The sequence below is a fragment of the Gopherus flavomarginatus genome, chromosome 12 (genome assembly GCF_025201925.1).
Source record: "Gopherus flavomarginatus isolate rGopFla2 chromosome 12, rGopFla2.mat.asm, whole genome shotgun sequence".
Lineage (NCBI taxonomy): Eukaryota > Metazoa > Chordata > Testudines > Testudinidae > Gopherus > Gopherus flavomarginatus.
Genome location: NC_066628.1, coordinates 33,135,761 through 33,157,269, shown reverse-complemented (window position 1 = coordinate 33,157,269; position 21,509 = coordinate 33,135,761). Strand labels below are relative to the sequence as shown.

At 40.3% G+C, this 21,509-nt stretch overlaps 2 protein-coding genes, 1 long non-coding RNA gene and 3 other non-coding genes across 6 annotated transcripts in view; 2 read left to right on the top strand and 4 right to left on the bottom strand.

Moving 5' to 3' along the window:
- Positions 1–21,509, top strand: part of TBCD (tubulin folding cofactor D) — a 160,995-nt gene that overhangs the window by 125,261 nt on the left and 14,225 nt on the right. Inside the window, 3 exon segments of the mRNA XM_050919182.1 lie at positions 6,187–6,324; positions 6,694–6,851; positions 7,459–7,661. Of these exon segments, the coding sequence (XP_050775139.1) occupies positions 6,187–6,324; positions 6,694–6,851; positions 7,459–7,661 (499 nt within the window).
- LOC127032275 (nuclear prelamin A recognition factor-like) lies at positions 7–9,991 on the top strand. Its single transcript, XM_050919461.1, has 5 exons — positions 7–1,932; positions 2,950–3,022; positions 6,187–6,324; positions 6,694–6,851; positions 7,459–9,991. Exons 2-5 carry the CDS (start codon positions 2,967–2,969, stop codon positions 7,698–7,700), a joined length of 594 nt encoding a protein of 197 aa, XP_050775418.1. The 5' UTR covers positions 7–1,932; positions 2,950–2,966; the 3' UTR covers positions 7,701–9,991.
- Positions 11,379–20,633, bottom strand: LOC127032294 (uncharacterized). Its single transcript, XR_007768754.1, has 3 exons — positions 20,500–20,633; positions 16,467–16,666; positions 11,379–12,086 (listed from the first exon to the last, which is right to left on the bottom strand). It is a non-coding gene; the product is annotated as an uncharacterized LOC127032294 (long non-coding RNA).
- TRNAQ-UUG (transfer RNA glutamine (anticodon UUG)) lies at positions 14,657–14,728 on the bottom strand. The gene has a single exon. It is a non-coding gene; the product is annotated as a tRNA-Gln (tRNA).
- TRNAQ-CUG (transfer RNA glutamine (anticodon CUG)) lies at positions 15,739–15,810 on the bottom strand. The gene has a single exon. It is a non-coding gene; the product is annotated as a tRNA-Gln (tRNA).
- On the bottom strand, positions 17,239–17,310 carry TRNAM-CAU (transfer RNA methionine (anticodon CAU)). Its single transcript has one exon. It is a non-coding gene; the product is annotated as a tRNA-Met (tRNA).

The window sequence follows — 21,509 nt, the reverse complement described above, 5'->3', positions numbered from 1 at the left end:
CAGCATTGCTCCAAGCAGGGGATTGTTTGCTCCATGGAACAGGTATTGTCACCTGGCCACATGATAAGTAAGCACTTGCCAAGAAAACAGGAAGGGGAGTTTCAAAAGTTCCCAGGGCTTTATAGGGGGAGGGGTGCATGTCTGTTTACCTGGCATCAGAGCAGCTGAGCTGCTGGCCAGAGTGGTCACCTAGGCACTGTGGGATATTCCTAGGAGGCTAAAAGCTGTGTAAACAAGAAGAATGTGTCTTCACTTGCACATCACCGCAAAAGCACCAGTCGGAGCTGTACACCTCTCATGGAGGTGGTTTTCTTTTTGCTGTGAAAGTTCTGAGTTTCACTGCAAAAAGTCATTGGCAAGTGTAGATGCTCCCATGGTTTTTGTGCAAAAAATGGACTTTTTCTGCTTTAAATGGCAAGTGTAGACATGCCCTTACTATCATTTATAGTAAGACTCCTTTACATCACTCTGGCAATGTAGGGGCCTTAAAACTTTCACAGATTTTAATGCTCATGGAGGAATTGATTGAGAATGGGAACAGCTAATTAACAATAGGCAGGCTGCTACATTTGTGCCTCAGAGAATGAGATCAATTAACCATCAACAGCAACTTCAACAACTTTACTACACAGGCAGGCTGCTTCATTTATGCCTGCAACCTGCCTCGGGCATATAAAAAGCCCTACCCTTATACGCCAGGGAGCTGCAGTCGCAAGAGAGGGACAGAGGCTTGCTTGCTCACTTGTTGGCATGCATGCATGCCCTGCCCCCACTCCCCCCGCCCTGACAGTGATCACGCAGGCACACATGCCTAGCTCCCTTCCCGGGGCAGCTCCAGGTATTTTGCTGCCCCAAGCATGACAAGTAGGCTGCCTTTGTCGACTTGCCTGCGGGAGGTCCCCAGTCCCCTGGATTTGGTGGCACGCCTGCAGGAGGTCCGCCAGAGCAGTGGACCCTCCACAGGCATGCCGCCACAGGCAACCTGCCTGCCACCCTCGCGGCGACTGGGAGAGCAGCCCCCGTGGCTTGCCGCCCCAGGCACACGCTTGGCGTGCTTGTGCCTGGAGCCGCCCCTGTCCCTTCCCCAGTCTCTGAGGCTGCTCCGGGCACTCTGGAACAGACATGCTGCCTGGGCTGCTGGGGAAGAGGCACATGTCCCCCGGCAGATTTTTTTTTTTTCATTTTTCTACATGGGGGGCACAGAAAAATGTGGGCCATATGAATTCTGCGCCCCCACATGGGCGCAGATCCCCCCCCAGGAGTAACCTATGACATAGGGGTGTTAGTTGCATCAGTGAGTTGTTATAAAGTGCTATATAAATATGTATGCTGCTGGTGCTGTTAGTAGCTGTCAGCCTCCTAGCAAATTACCAACATTTCCATCAGATGAGCCAAAGTGTGGATGTCCCTGCGATAAATGACAGCTGCATCTCCAAATCTAGACGTGTCACACTTCTCAAAATGCACAGTATGCACGGCACAGAAGTAGCTTCTGTGAGAAGAGGTTTCCTGCTTTCTCTGTTCTTCATTGTTAAATTTTAGTTAACTGGGTGACTTGGAAGAAGTAAGCTGTATAGCCTCATGTATTATTTTGGGATAGCTCCGACGACTACTGTAATATAATCAACTTCTACAAAACAAAAAAAGCTGCCCCAGTTGCTGTGACTTGCAGTTAGTTTCAGACCTAATGTGACTGTAAATATAAGCTGTGTAATTTTCTGCAATAATACTTTCATCCATGTTTGTCTCCACGCGTTCTTTGCCTTTTCACAAAATTCAGAAGTGCCCTTTTTATTCCTTAGAACCTATCTCCAGATAAAATTTTCCATATAATCGTGGCTCCTTGCTATGACAAAAAATTAGAAGCACTGCGGGAAGATTTTTACACCCCCTTGTATAACTCTCAAGACGTTGATTGTGTTCTAACATCAGGTAAAACCTCCTTTAAATGTACTCCTATGTAAAACAGCAGCACGATTCACCAGTTGTTTGAACTGACTTTATGCTAGGTCAGCTTTTTATTCATTTAGCATTTTGTATTGTCAAAATACGGTTTAGTTTCATCTGATTCTAAAAAAGGACGCTTTCTTGAGTTACTGACTGTATATGTATTGCATAGAGATTGGGTGTGGGGTAGATAATTGAACAAAAACTGGTTGTGTCTGTGTCCCGCTCTCCTTGTCTCAACCAGAGCAATTATCTGAACTTGCACTGCAGTCAAACCTTTCTGACAGGCAAAAGCTGTCCTGGCCAGCATTTAATTTGTGGCTCCTTATCTACATTCTGCCTGTGAATTCATTAACACATCTCTCCTGGGAGGACTACTCATTCCAACCTTCTTGCCTCGGCAGTTTCAAACAGCTGCCTTTGTTTTGTTTTTTTGCACAGAGGGGCGGGGGGGCGGGGCGGTGGGTGAGAGAATAGAAGGAAAGGGTTGTCTTTTAAGATCAACCTGCCACAAAAACATTTCCTCCTTTTTTGGCAATGTGGAAATGTCTCCCAAATGCCAGCTGCCCCAAGGCTCAGGAGGGGTATCATCCCATACTGGGTCAATGATAGTTTGAAAGTTATTAATTCATTCTTAAACACTGCCAACATAGTTTGGTACACCTGTGACACATCCAGAAATGTGTGGTGATGTGGTACGGCGTAAAGATGTTCTTGGAATTCATATGGGGTGACCTGCAAGACTCATTCATGACTTCATATGAGGGTTGCCAATTTTGGATCTGTTCCTGGAGATTTCATCACCTGACATAATCTTTAATTAAAGATTAATCTTTAATTCCTGGAGATTCCAGGCCAATCCTGGAGGGTTGGCAACCCTACTTCATGCCCCACGTTTGTTTTTCCTCTGCCTGTCTCTCAGCTCTCTGCCTTCTTGAAGAGAGAGACTGTGTGTGTACTTTGATTTGTGTTTAAGATAAAATGTCCTGCATTGCCCAACAGGTGAAATTGTCCAAATAATGGAGCAGAAAAATGTATCTATGAAAGAAGTGGCTGAAGTGGCCGTGGACAGTTTGTAAGTAGCTTTCGCTGTGGGCTATATTGTCATTGTGCTAGTGATCAAATAATAATCTTCCATACATAGAAGTCACCACATGTGTAGTGCTTTTTCAAACAAATAAGCTATTAAAAAAAAAAGTTTGCATGCACCAAAGCCGGACTACACTGAAACCTGCGCACATGCACAGTATCTAAAGAAACAAGCATTTTTCTTTCAGAGGCCTCTTGTATCTCCCAGTGGTGCATGAAGTGGTAAAATGCAACAGATAGCCCTTTTTAATGGATATATTTTTATACTAATCCAAAACCAATCACCTAAAACAGCAGTCCCTTCCTAAATGGTTTCCTCTCTAATATTTTTAAAAGCCTAATTTAAAAGAATGAAACCTGTCCTGTGCCAAGATCGTATGTTCTATAGGCTTCAGTGTCTGCAATGGATATGATTTAAAAAAAAAACCCCAAGTACGTTTTATTTGTATCTTTATGCAGTAGTATTAGATCTGTATAAAGTGGTGAGATTCTGGAATCCACTGAAGTGATGACTTTTGTGTTAGTGTTATCATGGCGTATTTTGGTGTCCACATCTATATCTTTTTTTAAAGCTTTGCTATAATTGAACTTGTGTAAGCGTTAACTACTCATTCCCTCAGGGTGTGTTCTCCGTCTGGTACCCAGCTTCCCACTAGACTGGGCTGGGGCAATTTTTGTGCGATTTATTCTGTGTTCTGTCATCCCCTCTCATTCAGACCAGCATCTTCACGGTGAATTTCCATTTTTCCTATTGTCTTCATGCAGAATTAGTGACAAGTGAACACCACCCTCTTTGGGATTGGTAAATGTTTTTTTTCCTGAATAGAACAACTAGGTTCTATGCACATTAGATCAAATAAATACATCTATTGGTTAAACGACAGCAGAGAAAAGCCATGCAAAACATTAGAATATTTGTTAACTCATTGCCTAACTAGTATGGAAACCATCATGTACACTCTCAGAATTCCTAGGCCACTTAGTTACAAAGGTAGAGTCTCAAAGGTTATCCAGTTCCAATCTGTGTGTGATGCATGTTAGTTCAGTCTCCTTCCACAGCTGCATAATGAAGTGACAAACTCACTCTCCTGCAAAGAGTGGAAGAAAGCTCTTTAAAACTATCCAAAATCCCTTTGAATTTCTCCCTTCATCTTCAAATTGTATCCCACCTAGGCATTGTCTACACTAGGGACGTCTAGGTTACACAGTGATAAGAATGCCTAAATCCTGTTTACAGTACAGCCTCTGTGATTACTTCTGCTAATGGGGCTGCACTGGCTGTGAGTTAAAGGTATCCATTTTTAAAAGCTTACAGAGAAGGCCAGCTTGCTGGCTTTTTGTTTTATTAAATGATTAAAGAGCAAGCTCGATCTCAAATTTTAAACATACAATTGGAATGTCTTTTAAGCTGTATTTGGGCTAATTTATATTAGGGAGTGAGAGCTACAGCTTAAGAGGGATAACGTGATATCAGAATTGAATCAGGCTACAAGACTTGACATCACAAATCTTTACCCTTCCCTATGGTGATTTTTCACCCATTAAAAGCAGATCTTCAGAGAAATAGGAATGAAGTGAGAACAAAAGCATCTTATTTTTAATATTAAGATTAAACAAAATTAAACTCCTCTTTAAAAATAAGCACCAATACACTTGAAGCTGTGGTATAATCATTGTGATTGTTTGTCCAAGTTACTTTTTAATCCTAAATGACTTCTGTTATAATTCTCATAATTACTATCTTAACTGGAGAACATTAACATAAATGGAAGTTAGGCAAATACAGGACACACTGACACCAAACAAAACCACAGCTGGTAACAACAAAAATTACCATCAATTAAATAAATCCAGCATTATGATCTGGCTCAAAGAGCAGAGTGGACATGTTGTATGCCTGGTTCTCACTTGTTAAATTTAGCTAGTTCCTTAGGAATAAAAGCCCAACTTTTATGTGGTTCTTTTAAGTTAGTTGTTTGATATAATATTATTTTGCATTAAAAATTCCTGCTTTTGATTTCTGGTTGAATGTAAGGGCTCAGGCTGCTGCTGCCAGCAGAGGGCACTATCTATATAGTGCACAGGTCACACTGGGATGCTCGGGGAGAAGTGCAAAGTAGACCAAAGCTATGGATAGTTTTCCAGCAGAAGTGAGAGCAGAGTGAAGAACTTATTATCCCTGGAGCAGCCAACAGGCTGGGACTGCTGTCAAAAACATCTTTCTAAAAATAGTGCCATGTATCCCTAACCACTCCTTTTCTAACCGGAAAGATAAAATATGTGCCAGTGATTCTGTAGGGCTGCATTCCAATCACTTGCTCACCTTGTGTCGCAGCATAAAACTGCCATTTTGGTCACTAGAGATCATGCAATACAGTACTATTCTTTGACCAGACATGAGTCAATTCCTGTATTTATTTATTTACTTACTTATTCTACAAATTTCAGCTTGGATAAGGTGAATCCAATGTCAATTGGATATAGTATTTTTCACTTCCTGCTGTCCAAAGCTACCATGTTGCATGGAATGATCCCTCTATATTGTTTCTATATCAGTTTACAGACATAGGGTTGGAAATTCTTAGGCACACACATAGTCCCATGGAAGCCAGCAGAACTGCTCTCACGAGCAAAAGTTTGCAGGTCAGGCCTATGATCTGTAAGGTATTTTTAGATTCTTCAAGGTTAAAAGTGCCTCCTACATTACAATAAATATGATCTGATATTTATTCTTTCACATTCATTTTGTTTTGGCTGGGGGTTTTCACAGTTAAAACAAGTGTTTTCAAATTGCCTGAGTGCTGATACAACTCAGTTTCCACATGATTTTGAGCGTGGTTTTTAAAATGCCTCTTAACCACCTGGCCTTGATGGCTGTTTCCAAGCCATTTCATTCTATTATGTATGAATATATTTTGTTAAACTTCAGTTGCCTGAAGTTTTTGAAGCTACAATTTTATTTTTCCTCTTTTGCAATTTCATTTTACCATTGTCTCAAAACACAAATTGGACAAGTTCATTTCTAGGAATAAATGTTATTTTTCCCCTGACGAAAAAATGTTATGGGAAAGAAAAACAAATCTCATTTTCTTTGAGTGAAATGGTCATACTCTGAGCTTCTTTCTCCCTCCTTTTTGTCCATTTTCTCAGGTTTGGTGAAATAAAGGAGGAAGACGTAGTACGGCATGATGGGAGGAGATCTGATGGGTACCTGGAGCACATCTTTAAACATGCTGCCAAGGAGCTGTTTGATATGGATGTCAAGGAAATCACCTACAAAACACTAAAGTAAGTTGGATTTTCTACCGTATTAATAGTATTGGATAACTTGAACCTCAGTGCAGTAACTTGTTTGCATTGTCCCTACATAAGCTACCTGTAAATTCACCACTGGAAAATCACTGTTACTAACTCTTCTTTTATTAATAATGCTTCTCCTTTGAAGATGGAATAGACATTTGCTCTTCAATCACCACCCAAATTTTCATTTAACTCACAACACTTAGGAACTAGAAGCCCTGCCCATTCATCCTCAGGTTATCCCTTTTGCCTTCTATCATGTGAGCTCTGTGGGCATGTACTGAAATGCTTGTATCATCCTGTTAGTAATCCCCAAGGGATCTGAGGGTATAGAATTTTCTCTGTCTCTCTTTACAGAAACAAGGACTTCCAGGAGGTCAGCCTGGAAAAGGATGGTGAGACAGTGTTGCGCTTCGCAGCTGCGTATGGCTTTAGGAACATCCAGAACGTGGTCCTGAAGCTGAAAAAGGGGAAGTTCTTGTATCATTTTGTGGAGGTTCTTGCCTGCCCTGGAGGTAAGAATGATACTGGATCCATGGTGACTTTTTTCTGTTTCTTTGAGTATCATGGGAAAGTTCCAGAATGAGCTGATCCTTATTTTAATGATAGTTAGATGTCTGCCACTCCACCATCAAATCTGAATGGTCCAAAATAAAACACATCTGTTCAGACTTTCTGAGAATCCATTCCATTTATTAGGTTGTCCAAAATGAGAGGAACAGTATTTGTTTTCTGCTGGGTGACCTGTAAGCAGCTAGCCCAGAGTGCCAAGGGATTGTGTGTCCTTTTGTGACCATACTGAGTTTCAATGGAAGGCCTCTGAAATACAGAGTTGAGGGCAAGAGAAGAATGTGGGACCTAGCTGGCGAAGAAAGGAGGGGAGGAGGAAAAGAGATTGTTGCTGTGGAACTCCCACCAACATTTGGACACTTGCTGACGACAGAATCATTTTTAAAGGTGAACAGTGACTTTTAGCAGCATCAGTGGGGCTGCTGACTGCAAACAGCAGTTATCCTTTTTAATTAGCAACAGGACAACACTGTAAATCCAGAGTTTAAACTACAATGTAGTTCTTCTCTCAAACAAACATCCCGTTTCATGGCTGTGGTGTTGTATTTTTAGGGTGCTTAAATGGAAAAGGCCAAGCCCAGACTGAAGATGGAAAACCTGACAAAGTATTGCTCAGCCAGATGGAGGAACTGTATGCTGCAATTCCTGTCAGACTTCCAGAAACCAGCATGCATGTGCAAAAGCTGTACCAGGACTGGCTGGAAGGGATGGATTCCAAGAAGGTCCAGGAAACTCTGCACACCAAATACTGTGCAGTAAATCAAACAGCAAGCAGCATGGATATCAAGTGGTGATAAATCAGGCTTACAAAAGATGAAAAAACTTGCATAGGTTAGTTATGGACTCAGCACTGGAAACATTCTATGCAATTGAGGATGTTATGCACTAGCCAAGCGTACGACCAGTACACTTTCTGAATTGCGGAACATTACTTACTTAATACAAAGAACCATTGCTCATTTTTTTGTTTTGAATGCCTTGGTTCCCTACAGGGTCTGTTAGACTCTTATTGTGCTTGACCTCCTGCGTATTTGGGACTTCCTTGTTTAGTTAAGGTCTAATCTTGCAAGGTATGGTGATCACCTTCTTCTAGGAGTACAATGCCCTCTACTCGGAGTGAAGTTAATGCAGGTTGAGGGTTCTCACCAGTTTTACAGAACTGATGCCCTCAACCAGGAGCTATTGTAATCCTTATGTATGTGATTCCTTTCACCAGGCAAGAACAGCTACCCTGGTTAGAATTGTTGTGTTAAGTGTACCATAATTTAGAACTCTTTTTGCCTTGTTAACCAAAAAATGAAGATTTTACACAAAGTGACCAATGAAAAATATAATTGAAAGATTTAATTGACTCCTTCCATCCCTACACAATAAAAAGGTTTATTCACCTACCAAAACATTGGCAGCAAGCTTTCTACAGACACATTAACCACAAGGGAGAATATTCTGATATAAATGGAATGTCTTTAATAATACTAAATGGTTGTAATACAGTCCTTTCATTAAGGGTTTCTGTTAACAGGTTGGTTTGTACAAATAGTTAAACCATGTTAATCTCTCTCTCCAGAAACTTGCATCGTGAATTAATCTTTTCTGTAATTTTTATTTTCTTTTGTCTGACTTGTTTATGAAAGTGAGAGATGGTGACCCCATCTGAAGACAGGCATGATGTTGCCATTTGCCCTGCAATCTTCACCCTACATCGGTTCTACGTTAGACCTCAGTCCTGATTTACAATACCTCTGTTATGCCATTTCTGGCTAGTCCTGAGCATACACAGTGTCAGATTGAATCCAGAGACCAGATACATTTGTTGAGTGCCTCTAACTAAAATCTTAATTTTGGAACATTCTTGAGCTGATAAGAATATAATGTAAACTGATAGTGCTAGTTTGGGGGCATTTTACGTACATTACATGCCTGTTTAATTTAACAAGCTTTAAAAATGGTGCTTGATGGATGTAACCTTATCTAAAGCCTCACAGTTCAGGGAGGGATGTTTAAGGATATGATGTGAAATTCAAGCCGTTACAAGGCTTCCACCAGATTTCATAGCAGCCTCATGCTTGTTTTGATTAGTGGCTCTCTCAAAACTAGAATGATTTCAGCTTTCACATTTTATTGAGAAAATATGAATGGGGTTTGTCATGATCACGGGAAATGCATGAATGCAAATCTTGTGGATTTCTTAATATCAGTTACTGTACTTGTGTGTGCACAAAGCTAATAATGCAAGATCTTGATGGAGTATATTTGAAATCAGGATCTACCTTTGGAATGTGGAAAGTGAGGCATTCAATGCTTCCAGTCTTCTTTTTTAATAAAAATAAACTAACAGCAGAGTCGATCATATTCCTGTTGGAGGCAAATGTGAGTTTTTTACTTAAATAGGAGTAGGCTCAAAAAGAGGGGGGAAAAAGGGTGCTGAAATATGTGGACTTGCTGGAAGGGACTAGCTGGTTTAAGATGGGTGAAACCTGCAATCACATCAACAAATTCAAGCTTCCTTTATTTTAATAATACTTTATTTCAGTGCAAAAGGCATGTGGATCTGACTTGTATGGCAACCTGCATGCAGAGTAAGCCTTCAGGTTTGTTTGTTTTTTTTAATAAAATGTTACATTTGACGCAATAACTGAACATCTAGAGAAATCTACCTCTGTGCTAGGAAAAGAGTTTGGAGCAGCAGGGAGATCCTGGAAAACTTATACTTCCAAAAATTTAAAAAAATTGTCTGTTAAAGAATGATCTGTGGATTACATGAAGCTTGTGAACATCTTCAGTACTTGAAAGCAACATGACCCCTTCAGTTTTAATTTCTTGATCTATTCTGATTTCCCCAGACCCCTTAAATGGAATTACATTGTAATTAAGTTTTATTGTTCTAAGTTAGTATATACATATATTTCTGTATGTATATATGGTTTTAAACTGGTCAATATGTTAATTTATATATATAGCTTCAGTTTTGTGTACAGTTTGTTTATTTTTGTAAAGGAAAAATGTGCATATACTTGATAATGTGAAAAACTGGTTCTCAGTTTAAATTTTTGATTAAAATTTAGTTCTTCACTGTGCTGTGAAAGAGCTATCTTCCTGTGGGATCCTTTAAGTAAATCTAGAGCTTAAAGAACAGCTTAATCTTATTGGCAGCTGCCCATCACTGAACAAAAACCCTCTATGCCATTTTGCTTGAGCACACATGCCTGTTTCATTCAATAGATTCTCTCCATACTTGAGTTTCCACAGAAACAGTATCAGATGAGACAAGGTTGGCTGTAAAATACTAGTTGTTCTTTCCCATTATATAAAGGGAAATTAAGAAAATCATCAGATTAAGAATTCACTTTCTTTCAGCTTCTCAATTTGAAATGCTCTGCACTTAAAAAGTATCCATTTAACAATTTCTTAGAACTGTTAAATGCCACAACCTCTCTTTAAGAAAGAGTGTATTTTGAATGCTCATCCAACAAATAGCTGTAATGGCTACATTTAGCCCTCGTCCAGACTAACCCGCGGCATCGGCGGGTTAAAATCGATTGCTCGGGGATCGATATATCGCGTCTAGTCTGGACGCGGTGTATCGATCCCGAGCGCGCTTACATCGATTCCGGAACTCCATCAATCCGAACGGAGTTCCGGAATCGACACGGAGAGCCGCGGACATCGATGCAGCGCCGTCCAGACTGGTGAGTACCTCGATTTTTAGAAATTCGACTTCAGCTACGTTATTCACGTAGCTGAAGTTGCGTATCTAAAATCGATTTTAATTCCTAGTCTGGACGTGGCCATAGTATCATTAGGTTTTCTATAATTAGGGATTGTGGGAGTTTTCTGATTTCTTTTCAGTGTTTAATTTTTAGAAGAATTGAGACTATTTTTAGAATAAAAAATCTGATTTTATCATTTAAAAAAGTTTTCCATTACCTGCCAGTTTGTGAAACATCCAAGAACCTCCTCCGCAAAGTTCAACATTGCAAAAATTATAATTTTTCAGTGTTTTTCAGGGAATGTCTAAATTTTTTGCTTCATTGGGGTTTCAGCCTAAAACTGGAAACCCTTATGATTTTAGGTATGTTGGGAATGCTCATCAGGTATCTAAGATCAGATTCTAGCCTTTAAATCTACATTAGGAAAGTTACACCATGTTGACAATGAGTGCAGCTAGCTAGTTTCTGAAACTGTGCTGAACATGATGTAGTGCTGTCTACACTTGCAATTAAACTGTTTTGCAGCAGCAGTTTATTTACATTTGTTAACAGCACCCTGAATCACCAATGTGTAACGTTCCTAGTGTAGTCACAGCCATAGTGCTTTACTTCTCAGTTGAATGTTGTGCTGGGACAACTCATTGCTGAGTACAAAAGAATGTGGGGTTTTGCTGTGGAATTTTTTTTTAAGGAAAACTAAATCTGTGTTTAAAAATTTTTGGCAAAATGAAAATGCGAAACTGTATTTGGAGGTTGTGTTTAATGCCATAAAATATCCTAGACGTGTAATGTACTGGTAGTGAGAGGAACTGTATTATACTATTCTTCTGAGGTCTCTAATGGGAAAGGTAAGTGTTATAAAGGCATCTTGCCAAGACCTCAGAAATAAGATAGTTTGCCTCTTAGCAGCCGCTGCGCCAATGTATTTTTGTTTCTTCACAATACTTCTAGCGAATATGATCTGGCACTGTGATAGGTAATGAATACATGTCTGTACACAGCTCAGCAGCTTCAACTGGATGATATTTGGATGATGTTCAGTTATCTAAACTCTGGTGCTTTGTATTTCAAAAGGAGCATGAACTTGAATTGCCCTAATAAATATCTTTGACTCTAGTTTTGTGGTGATTTTGTTTAGTTACATACATGGGCCTCATCTTATTCCAAGGTGTGCATTGCCTCGACAGAGACACACATCTCTCTGAAACCTTAGCAGCCCCACACAATCTACTTCCTACAAATGTTTATTTTTAAAATGTTTTGAGATGGTTATTTACCTAAGTGAGGGAAGGAGACTGTCCTTCCATGTCCCTTTCAGAGAGCAGAGCCTGAGTGAGCCCATATCTCACTATCCTGCCAGCCCCTCCCCAGTGCTGTGTGTGCTGATTGTCCAAGATTCTTGGTCCCGATCTGTCTGGCAAATGAGATACCAGCACCACTTTTCTTTAAGCTTATTGCACAGTCATTAAACTGCCAAAAGGAAAATAAATGTTCCTCATTTAGGGTTGCCTTCGGACACACAGCAATAACAATATTTTATATCCACTGTTAATAAGACATCTGGATTACAACACTACCAACTCTTCCCAGTCAAAGTATTCAAGCAAAAACCTTTCAGCTAATTGTAGGAAATGTTCAGTTACCCTCACTTACTATAGACCGAGTCACTATGTAAGCCAGCCAGATGGCTCCTGTGGGCTTCCTAACTTTGAAAACCATTATGGGGAACAAACGTAGAGGTTAATTTGTGGTCAGTAACTGATTATACTGTAGCATCATATACCTACACTGTAATCAGTTAATTTAAAGCACTTGAATGCGAAGACTTGTACTCTGAATCTGCAACTAAGGAATTTGCTGTAGAATCCATCTCTTGGGAGCAGAACTGTGCTCCAGAAGCCAAGGTTTAATTTTCAAAATAAGTTTGTAGCCATCAAGATTGGGAAGGAGCTTCCCAAACATGAGACAAATGTAATTTTCTACTTTGTTTTCCTGAGTCTAAACAGCACCTCCAAGGGCGGTTTCTTCACAAAATTGTTCTCGGAACCTACAGTGTGAAATTAATCCTGGTGTGGGAGATGTGACAAGGGGCCAGATTTTTTAAAGGTATTTAGTCACCTAAAGATTCAGATAGAGGCTTTACTGGGATTTTCAAAACCACCTCGGTGCCTAAGGTCCATTGAAATCAGGTGTTTTTGAAAATCCCACTAGGTACCCATCTGACTCTTCGGGCAGTTAAATACCCTTTGCACCTTTTAAGACAGTTGGTGGGGTTACCTGGGCAATGTAAGGGAGAGGAAGGGAACTGCCTGCAGAAGGGAGGGTTCTGCATCTATGCACTATGGAGCTCTTGGGTCACCCCAGCATAAACTGGCTGCTGAGTGTTAGTACTAAAATAGAGAGCAGGTGAGGGGATCTTGGATTAGGTGGAGCCAATGACTCTAGGGCAGGGGTTGGCAACCTTTCAGAAGTGGTGTGCTGAGTCTTCATTTATTCACTCTAATTTACAGTGTCGTGTGCTGGTAATACATTTTAACATTTTTAGAAGGTCTCTATAAGTATATAATATATAACTAAACTATTGTATGTAAAGTAAATAAGGTTTTAAAAACATTTAAGAAGCTTCATTTAAAACTAAATTAAATTAAAATGCAAAGCCCCCCGGACCGGTGGCCAGGACCCGGGCAGTGTGAGTGCTACAGAAAATCAGCTCGTGTGCCACCTTCGGCAGCCATGCCATAGGTTGCCTACCCCTGCTCAAGGGAGTAGTCTCCATGCAGAGTTGCAGCTTTTTAATAGGTGGTTTTTAAACCAAAGCGAAAGGTGGTCTGGACACTCTTATCTTGATTCAGTTTAAGTCAGTTAACAGCAGCTTTAAACTGCAATTAATTACAGTTAAACTGAACTAAGTGTGCTCACAGTGTAACTGAGCCTACGTCCACACTACAGCTTTAAATCGATATTAGTAAAATCGATTTTATAAAACAGGTTTTATAAAATCGATTTTATGCGTCCACACTAGGGCACATTACTTCGGTGGTGTGCGTCCATGCTCCCAGGGTACCATCGATTTCCGGAGCGGTGCACTCTGGGTAGCTCAGTAAAAGAATAGGACCAATAACTTCGATATCCGTCCACACTAACCCTAAATCGATTTAGTAATATCGATTTTAGGGTTACTCCTTTCGTTTAGCTGGAGTACAGAAATCGATTTTAAGACCCCTTAAAATCGATTTTAAGTGCCTTGTAGTGTGGACGGTTACAGCGTTAAATCGATTTAACGCTGTTTAAATCGATTTAACGCTGTAGTGTGGACCTGGCCTGGTACAAGCAGCAAAGAATCCTGTGGCACCTTATAGACTTTATAACAGACCTTTTGGAGCATGAGCTTTCGTGGCTGAATACCCACTTCGTCAGATGCTTGAGTCTATAAGGTGCCACAGGATTCTTGGCTGCTTTTACAGATCCAGACTAACAGGGCTACCCCTCTGATACTTAACTGGTACAAATCTGTGTAGAGAGGCCTAACCCCACCCCACCCCACCCGTGTCCAAGCAACAATAGTAGTGACAGAGTTTCTTTTAAAGGACATATTTTAGAATATAGTATAAAATTTGACTAAACTGCTCTTAAAAAACTAAAATTAATACTTTGAAGAAAAGGATTGCATATAATTGGGCACCACACTATACCAGATTTAAACAAACCCTACTTAAAATTTAAGGGTTGAATGTATTAGGAGAAATGAAACAGCAAAATAATTTGTATAGGAACCATAAAAAACGTGTTTTAAAAATATCTTGCAGTGTTTATTTAAAGTTTTTTAAAGCACGTGATAGTGCAGTGCATATATGAATAATCTTGTTTAAAAGAGATTGTCTTGCAAAAAAGTCACTACCAACAGATGTATTTATTTATTCAGCCCCTTTTATTTTGTTATGTAATGTCTTTCAACTTCGTAAATAAGCACTTACCTGCTCTGCCAAAATCTGTAATGATTTTTTAAAAGAAAAAGCTGGCAAAAATACTGTAAACAACTAAGGTTCTACCGAGATTTGAACTCGGATCGCTGGATTCAAAGTCCAGAGTGCTAACCATTACACCATAGAACCAGATGGTGGCAGCAGTCTCTGTTCTACTGCCTAGCAATTAATGACTCATTTACTCTCATTCATCAAAACAGATGTTCTTCGCCTGAAAATTTCTTATTAAGTATAGATTTTATTCTTCGCTAAATCTCACTCCTCACCTGTACAATATGTTGATTGCACTGATCTGTCCCTCTCAGACATTAAAGTGGCAAGGGACTTGCCTCAGACTGCAGCTTTGATTGTTAAAAAAAGGCAAAGATGTCTCCTGTTTTGGTACATACAAACATGCAAAAGAATGTGCACGCCGCACTGCTGACGCAGCATTTCGAACTGAACTCGCAGCTGGCACGACGCAAGCCAACCCGCTTTTGATGCTTACTCAAACAGTGTCAGTTCCACTGGAAATAAGATTTGTGAGGCTGTTTCATTGGGTGCCTTTATTATAGAATATTATAGTTCTAGGTAATATTTCAAAGCTAAAATGCGAATGACAAAAGATAAATTCACAGATAGGCCCAACACAGTTAAAGTTAGATAATAAATAACTTACTTTTGCTATAGTTAGGATTACTTGCATTTCACTATAGAAGGAGCAAATGATTCTTGCCCCATAACTCATACACGCTACAGAATTCTTCTAGCAAAGTTATAATGACCTCATAGTAAAAGCAATTACTAGATTTAGCTTATATTTGAAGGTAATAACAAGAATCACAAGAAAATAGATAGATATAGAAATAGCTATAAACACCCTGCTGTTTGTTTTCTCCTTTAAATAAAATTTCCTTTCCATTCATTTTCCAGTGACATCCAATACATGTACAATATTCAATGTATAATATGCTACAATATGCCTTTTTTTGCCTTTCTAAATGTATTTTTCCAATTAAATCCACAGGTCTTATATTTACTTGACAGTAAAGAGAATATAATAAAAAATATGAATACTTTTAGGTTCCATTTAAATAATATTTATATACTTAATAATAAAGACATACTTACTTGGCAATATTTAGTACAAAAGCAAATCTAGGTTCCACCGAGATTTGAACTCGGATCGCTGGATTCAGAGTCCAGAGTGCTAACCATTACACCATGGAACCACCTGACTATAACTTCAGAATTGATCTTATTAAGGTAAATTCATAGTATATGTTTTTCATGGATAATTGGGTGATTTTTTCTTTTATGTATAAATGTCCCCGTGCACTAATTCTATATATTTACTACGTCCTGAAGTAATCCAAAAAATATACTTCAATAATAAACAAATTATTTTTAAAAAGAGCCTAGAAAAAAGTGGCATTTCTGTACTGTTTTCCTAGAGCTGACATTAACGCCTTTTTTCCCCAACATTCAGCAGATTGCCTACTTTTCGATGGAATTTCTTATACATAGTGCAATTTTGCCCGATTTGCTTTAAATTATAGATTTTCCATTTTTGCCTACGTGTTGCATTTTAGTCCACATTGTTTATGCTTATTTTTTTCCTTCTGTGCAGTTTAGCTCGACATATTTAATGTTGCAGTTTTGCTTGCCAAGTAGCATTTTTGCTGTACGTTACCTGTAGCATTTTACAATCCATTACGCGTTCCATGTTGTGTATTGTGTATTGTAAGTGGCTTCTAAAGATTTCCCTCATCCCCCCGCTCCCATTTTATTAATTCCGTTGATATTGTAGATTTTCTTTAGTAACCTAACTTCAGTAAGAAAAAGAACACTTTGGAAAAAATCACAAACTGAATAATGAATTACTTACCCCACAATCTCTTTGGAATTAGTCCTAATTAAGGTACCCAATCTTCAACAAGATGTGGGAGGGGGAGGAATCCTGCAAGATTCAGCGCTTTGGGATCCATGTTTCAGAGCAGATCCAATGGCAAGATCAGATCTTGCCAGAGCCAATCCTCACAGGTCCCCTCTAGTCTCATTAATTTCAGCCTCTTGCAGGATCAGACCCTAAAATGAAAGAATGTAAATCAAATAATGAGTATTAATAATAAATTATTGGCAGTAAACCTGTAGAATCAGAGTGAATAGTTGTGAATAATAACCTATGCCACAGTTTACTATGGAAAAGAGAAAAATAAAAGCTTGAACAATAAGACTGAAGCATTATTCTGGCTATCAGTTTTGTTTGTTGGTTTTTATTTTGTTTTTTCAATGCTTAACACAACAGATCATCCATCAAGCCTCTGTGTGCAATGAAGTACCACTAGTACTAATCATAATTAATAATAGGCTATCTGTGCATTAATAATAATTATTATTATATCTGAAGTAATGGCCCATGAAGCACTGTAAACGTTGTAGATACAAATATATTTTCACTATATGAGAAACAATATCACAAAATATTATTGATTATGAATAATAACTAATAGGTGTATGCCCCCAAATAGTTTTTGAGTAAATTAAGAGATATACTATTGCCCAAAGGAGCATTCAGGTGAAATAACTTTAGCTTTAACATAAATATTGAAAGATGTCACTGCAAATCAACACGTTTTTAAAGGAGGAAAAAATGTAAATAGCAGAGGATGGTTTCGATCCATCGACCTCTGGGTTATGGGCCCAGCACGCTTCCGCTGCGCCACTCTGCTTTACAATGCAAAAAGAGCCACCTACAGCCCTTACAATATCAGATATTTCATTAGTGAGATTTCTTTCCTCTTGCTGGTGATTGCTCGCGAAAGCTGAAACTGCTGTGCATACACGCTCAGGAACTTCCCTAGCTCAGAAGCACGCTCCCACCCACCCTCTCCACTCAAATATGCTCCCTCAAAATGTCCTGTGCAATGACTGGGGTACAAATATTCCTCTACCCAGTAAAGTTGGAGCTCCTAATGTCTCCCTCTGAAATGCCAGAATGGGATGACCATGCCTTACACACAACTATTTCAAATTTGATGACAATATATATCTCCAGATCAGTGGCACTGCTATGGGCACCCACATGGCCCCACAATATGCCAATATCTTCATGGCCGACCTGGAACAACGCTTCCTCAGTTCTCGTCCACTCACACCCCTTCTCTATCTACGCTACATTGATGACATCTTCATCATCTGGACCCATGGGAAGGAGACTCTGGAAAAATTCCACCATGATTTCAACAGCTTCCACCCCACCATCAACCTCAGCCTGGACCAATCTACACGGGAGGTCCACTTTCTTGACACCACGGTGCAAATAAGTGATGGTCACATTAACACCACCCTATATCGAAACCCACCGACCGCTATGCCTACCTCATGCTCCAGCTTCCATCCCGGGCACATCACACGATCCATTGTCTACAGCCAAGCACTGAGGTACAACCGCATCTGCTCTGACCCCTCAGACAGAGACCAACACCTACAAAATCTCCACCAAGCATTCTCAAAACTACAATACCCGCAAGAGGAAATAAGGAAACAGATCAACAGAGCCAGGACGTGTACCCAGAAGCCTCCTACTGCAAGACAAACCCAAGAGAGAAAACCAACAGGACTCCACTGGCCATCACATACAGCCCCCAGCTAAACCCCTCCAACGCATCATCAAGGATCTACAACCCATCCTGGACAATGATCCCACACTTTCACAAGGCCTTGGGTGGCAGGCCAATCCTTGCCCACAGACAACCTGCCAACCTGAAACATATTCTCACCAGTGACTGCACACCACACCATAATAACTCTAGCTCAGGAACCAATCCATGCAACAAACCTCGATGCCAACTCTGCCCACATATCTACACCAGCGACACCAATCACAGGACCTAACCAGATCAGCCACACCATCACTGGTTCATTCACCTGCACATCCACCAATGTAATATACGCCATCATATGCCAGCAATGCCCCTCTGCTATGTACATCGGCCAAACTGGACAGTCTCTACGGAAAAGGATAAATGGACACAAATTCAGACATTAGGAATGGCAATATACAAAAACCTGTAGGAGAGCACTTCAACCTCCCTGGCCACACTATAGCAGACCTTAAGGTGGCCATCCTGCAGCAAAAAAACTTCAGGACCAGACTTCAAAGAGAAACTGCTGAGCTTCAGTTCATCTGCAAATTTGACACCATCAGCTCAGGATTGAACAAAGACTGTGAATGGCTTGCCAATTACAGAACCAGTTTCTCCTCTCTTGGTTTTCACACCTCAACTGCTAGAACAGGGCCTCATCCTCCCTGATTGAACTGACCTCGTTATCTCTAGCTTGCTTGCTAGCACACATATATATACCTGCCCCTGGATATTTCCATTACATGCATCTGAGGAAGTGGGTATTCACCCACGAAAGCTCATGCTCCAAAACATCTGTTAGTCTATAAGGTGCCACAGGATTCTTTGCTGCTTTTACATGCCTATCAGGTGATTTCCCTCTTTCTCCAGTTATAAGGGAAACATGACAAATGACACCTTTTCAAATCTATTTTTTGCAGTAACAAACAGTGAGACAATATTTTCCTCCTCCAAGCAGAGGGTAGGGAAAGCACAATGCAGTTATGTGCTCATTAGGCTCAAAGGGGAAAATGTTGGCTCCTTAGCACTCTCCTCTTACGGGTCCATGAAAGTACCTAAGGCCTGGTCCACACTACACAGTTAAATCGATTTAAACAGCGTTAAATCGATTTAACTCTGTACCCGTCCACACTACAAGGCACTTTAAATCAATTTTAAGGGCTCTTAAAATCGATTTCTGTACTCCTCCCCAATGACAGGAGTAACCCTAAAATCGATATTACTATATTGATTTAGCGTTAGTGTGGACAGAAATCGAAGTTATTGGTCTCATTCTTTTACTGAGCTACCCAGAGTGCACCGCTCCGGAAATCGATGGTAGCCTAGGACCATGGATGCACACCACCGAATTAATATGCCCTAGTGTGGACGCGTAAAATCGATTTTATAAAACCAGTTTTATAAAACCGGTTTTAATAATTTCGATATTATGCTGTAGTGTAGATGTGGCCTAAGAGAAGTCTGTGGTGGTCCCAGTTCCCTATGCAGGAATGAGCCATTAAATAATTATTATGAGGGGATTTGATCACATTTACAAGTACCTATCTTGCCCCTTTTCATTTAAGCAAGTAGCCAAATTTCAGGGCCTTCAGGATGTTCCAGTGACAGGTAGAAATAGATTAAAACTGGTATTTTCTATGATGTTTTGTTTATTTACAAAAAACATACAAAGTTCTGTGTCTTTGAAGCAGGAGAAACCATTTTTTTTTTTAGCTCACAGCCCCAAGTACAGTGACCAGATCGCAATGATATAATCTCAGGAAACATTTTGGGCTGTGGGGAGCGGTAAGGCACAGGAACACAGCCCCAACCAGAGCCATACAGATGGCAGACCAACAGCCATAGAAAGCTGCGAGAGGGGTGCACCACCCCTACTGTAAGCAAAGGGGCAGAGGCTCATGGGGAGATCTGTATATGTTGGGGAAATAGGGAGCGGGGGGCTTCGTGTGCGGTGCTGAGCATTTTCGTAGCCCCGGGACTGGTGAACAGCAGGAAGGTGTGCTACCACTGTGCATTTGTGGGGATACCGTTCTCCTCCTTATCCATTACTTCCTACCCAGCCCTGGTTCACAGGGACCCCTTTATGGGACCGCCGACAAGCAGAGACAGGGGAGAAAGAAGAAGGAGCAGAGGAGGATGTCCTTCCGCAGGGACCCTGTCGCCACCCTCGTCTCCCCTGCTACCTAGAGGCGGGAAAGGCCTGGATTCCCACACCGAGCAAGCGGCTGATGAAGAACGGGAAAGGAAAGCCTCGTCCTTCTCTTTAGGCCTCACCTTCGGCCGTTCTCCTCCCTACCCATTGGCGCACGCCGTCTCACTCCGCCGCCCGCCTGCCCTCGGCGAGATCTAGCAGGACGCAGACTGGCCAGGACCCCTCACACACACTTGCCCCGTTTTTCCTCCCGGCCTCTCTGTGCTTGCCACCTATGAGCACTGTGGACAAAAAATTCTGATCAAAAGTGCATGGGCACGCTCATATCCTCATGTGGAGGACCTATAGGGACAAAACATCACTAAGAACTCCAGTAAATATACAGGTAAGTAATCTTATCTTTATTATTCACAATACTGATAGTTACTCGAATTAAACTAGGGAATCACAGGTTCTTAAGAGATTCTTAGTCCATTGAAGCCAAAAATGTGTTAGTCTCATAGGATTGGGCTCATCATTTAACTATCTTATTTTTGGTGAGTCACACAATATGTTGGCTTGGGTGGCTGGGGTTACTTTTAATTTAAAATAAAATCCTTGGTATTGTATGGTGGATTGTTGAAGCAGTTAGTTAAGAATGTTTTTCCCAGAACGCTATCAAGCAATGATGCTGGTGTCCACATGGGAGTATAAAGGCAAGCTAGTCTTTTTGGCCAAATCGAGAAGGGAAAAGTTAGAGTAGCAAGATTTCAGGTTTCAAAGAAGGTCTAGTAATAACCCAAGGAAGGCAAAGAAGAAATTATAGGCAATTAAAAAAAAAGTAGCTGTGCCCATCTGTAAAAACAACATATCCTTATGAAATAAGAGCGATAAAATATGAAATTGAAACAAACTCTCTCTAGTTTTTGCTCCATTTTTACCCACAATATAGTCTTAAACCAGTAAGTAAACACAGGTTGAAAATGTTGATCCTAAAATATAAGTATTTACTGTGCAGAGTATAGTATAATTTTAACCTTAGTTCAAAAGTAAGCAAAATTAGAAGAGAAAATGTTCATTTTTATTAGCTAAACAGAGCTAATCTATATGTTGTCAAAATATTTCAAGATCTCATTGGTTTTCAGGTTGTTTT